Source organism: Quercus robur, chromosome 2, assembly GCF_932294415.1.
Source record: "Quercus robur chromosome 2, dhQueRobu3.1, whole genome shotgun sequence".
Classification (NCBI taxonomy): domain Eukaryota; kingdom Viridiplantae; phylum Streptophyta; class Magnoliopsida; order Fagales; family Fagaceae; genus Quercus; species Quercus robur.
In genome coordinates this window covers 71,964,841-71,967,942 of record NC_065535.1, presented here as the reverse complement: position 1 = coordinate 71,967,942, position 3,102 = coordinate 71,964,841, and the positions used below count along the sequence as shown (strand labels likewise).

At 35.9% G+C, this 3,102-nt stretch overlaps 1 protein-coding gene across 1 annotated transcript; it reads right to left on the bottom strand.

Annotated features, from left to right (window-relative positions):
- Positions 1 to 1,227: 1,227 nt before the first annotated feature.
- Positions 1,228 to 2,865, bottom strand: LOC126714876 (uncharacterized). Its single transcript, XM_050415277.1, has one exon. It carries the CDS (start codon positions 2,614 to 2,616, stop codon positions 1,696 to 1,698), a length of 921 nt encoding a protein of 306 aa, XP_050271234.1. The 5' UTR covers positions 2,617 to 2,865; the 3' UTR covers positions 1,228 to 1,695.
- Positions 2,866 to 3,102: the final 237 nt, after the last annotated feature.

Below are 3,102 nucleotides of genomic sequence, written 5' to 3'. Positions count from 1 at the left end.
TGGACCCAATGACTTTTCATTTTACATTGAATTCATCGTGTACTGTAGAGACAAAAAAAAAAGTGATGTGGAAGACACAACTGCTTGTGGGCCAAAACTTTGAATCAATTTAGGTGCTGGTTCATGGTCCGGACGAAGCAGAAATAAGCTTATTAATTGCTTGTGCTTAATTTTCCTTCTCTGTCGCAATCTGTTTGTTTTCAAGTAAAATTTCACATCATAATTACATCCCACTAAAATCTATCAATGACTTGCAAAACATGATTATATTACTAAATGTACAGTGACTTATGAAAATACAAATTTTCCTGGCAAATGACCTGTTTCTAGACATGGCTTGCTGTAAGGAAAGAGGTTTTAGTATGATACCAAAAATGGTTCTAATTTGTTCAATGTTAATTATGTGATGCAATTTAATCCATTTATTTTCAAATACATGGATAAGATTTTAAAATTTTCATATATGATAGAGTTAATTTAATATATATATATATATATGTATATGCAATCCTAATCATTGCCACCTCAGAGGTGTGAAACATCCGATGATGCATATTGATTGCACGTTAGGAAAATGCAAGAAGAGAAGGACCAAATTTGCAGAGTTAGATTTGGAGAGAGAAAATCATAAACAAAACAGACAAAAAAAATTCAAAGAAGTAAACTTACACTTTTTTTTTGAGAAACCGTATAAATTTCTGGGTGCTGATTGTACGAAGTGGATGCACTATATCAGTTGAAATTGTGAAAACGTGTTTTTCAAAACACGATTTAATGATTTCAAAATTAGAACTTAAGTACAGAATTTTCAAGACTGTGCAACTAGTTGTGTGCAACCAATATTTTGGTACATAGGTGAAGAATTCCTATAGATCCCACCACCGTCCATATAAAAAGTTGTGTACACTTTATACATTAAATTCTTATGTACATTAAAATAAATGTTTATTTAATGAGCATCACTCTATGAAAACCTTAAAAGAAGTTGTTTGGCTGGAATTCACTGAGTTAAACCAAAATTGAGAAATAAAAAGCAAATAAATGTATACATGCTTATTTACAAGTAAAATCCATCCATATCCCATTGCTATTATAAATTTAAAACATTAATTGCCAGCAGGTAGCCAGGTAATGAGCTATTCATGCTCAAATAAAACTACCACGTCTCATTGTCCTCCTCATCTTTTTATTCAGCCAAAAATAAACTATCCATATTCCATAAAAATGTAGTAAGAAACAAAATAATTTATTTACTCAAACATGTAAAATACAAATATTAACATACAAACAAACAAATGCCACCATGTATTCTACACTTTTTTTTTTTTTCTTTTATTGGATTTTTTTTTTTTTTTTTTGGTTGCCTTTTTTGCCTTTTCCTTTGTTGGGCCAGCAAGCAACAATTGCATTTCCTAGATTACAATCTCTTTACATTAAAAATAAAACTTAAAACTAATTACAAAATCAAGATAAAACTTACTTGCAATTCCTAAAGCATTGTACCTTAAGTTTTTCAATCAAATTCAACCATATGATTTATCAATCATACGAACATTTTGCAAAATCATATAGTTAAATTTAATTTTAAAAAATTTTAAGGTACATCACTTCTTAAGTAATTGTACATAAATTCAATCATATTAAAAAAAGAAAAAAGAAAAAGTCAAACTGAGAGAGATGATCCGGTAAGAACCTTTAGAAAGGAGGGAAGGTCCGACCCAAGCTACCAACACTAGCCCAGAATCCGACCAAATCTTTCCTGTAGGGCAAATACGTCTTTCTCTTATCCCTCTCCATGCTTTCCCTCTTCCTCCCATAAAACACTTCATGCGCAGACGACACCGTTTGTTCCTTCTCCTTCTTCTTCTTCTTCTTCACCACCACCACTTTCTTCATTTCCTTCGAATTCGAATTCTCCTCCTCAAAGCTATTATTACTATTACTAATCTCTTCCTCCTTGTTCTTCGGAGTCAAAAAGACAAACGAGTCCTTCCCTTCACTGTTACTCCTTCGAAGCAAATTCATAAGCCTCCAACGTTTGGAAGAAGAAGAAGAAGACTTTGTATTAGACGAGGTTGTCGTCCCAGTTGAATTGCTTTTCTTGCATTGGCTCGGTGAGGCGGCTGAGGCTATGGCTTTTGGTGGGCTGTTACTATGTGGGGTCCATACACAGTATGTACCAGGTGGGACCCCTTCCAGTTCATCCATCTCCGACGACGACGAAGAGTACGACGTCGGATCATGTTCCTCGCTGAACAGCTTCTTTAGCGGAATCCGAAGACACCGCACATCCTCATCTTCTTCTTCTCCTTCTCTGTTCTTCAAATCCTGGCCGTCGGTAATTTGTTGACTTTTGGTGGGGTTCTGATCAGACAGAAGGTCGCGATTGAACACCGGGAAAACCGGACCGATCTGACCGTCCAACACGACCACGTGGTCCTCGGCTTTACGAACGGACACGAACTCGAACTCCTCGTTTTCCTCGAACGCTTCCTCACCATCGTGATCACGATGATCAAACTCGCGGGTCACTTTAGCGGCTACGTCCACGAGTTTATCAGAAGAGTAGCTATTGAAGCTTGGACACACCGAAAGTTCCCAACTTTCTTCTTGCATTTGAACCCTCTTTCACACCCTTCCTCTTCTTCTTATTAAGCTTTTTTTCTGGGTTAATAAATAGGGGGACTAGTATTTTGTTTCTGTGTGAATAGTTGTGATGGTTGGGTTTCTTTGAGGTTTTTTTCTTTTTTTTTTCCTGTTTAGGATTTTTTGGGAATGAAAATATAAAGTGGGGATCTTATAAATATGGGAGGTGGGTGTGGGTGGCAAAGGAAATATAATAAAGGCTTATAAAAAAAAAGTGTAGTGCTGGCGCGTGAAAATGAACCTAGATGTTACTGGTATTAGTAGCAGAAGTGGTAGAATAATAATGGTTGACAATTTCTCTTCACCTTCTTTGATACTTCTTTTTCCTGATTCTCACGTTAGAAACCTCATTGTGGTGACTGAGTTCACACGGATCATGTCATTTCATACCCCCTTTGTTGGTTTTGCAATTAACTCGGTTTCTTCGTTTTTGGTTGGAAATTGGGAAGAGATTGA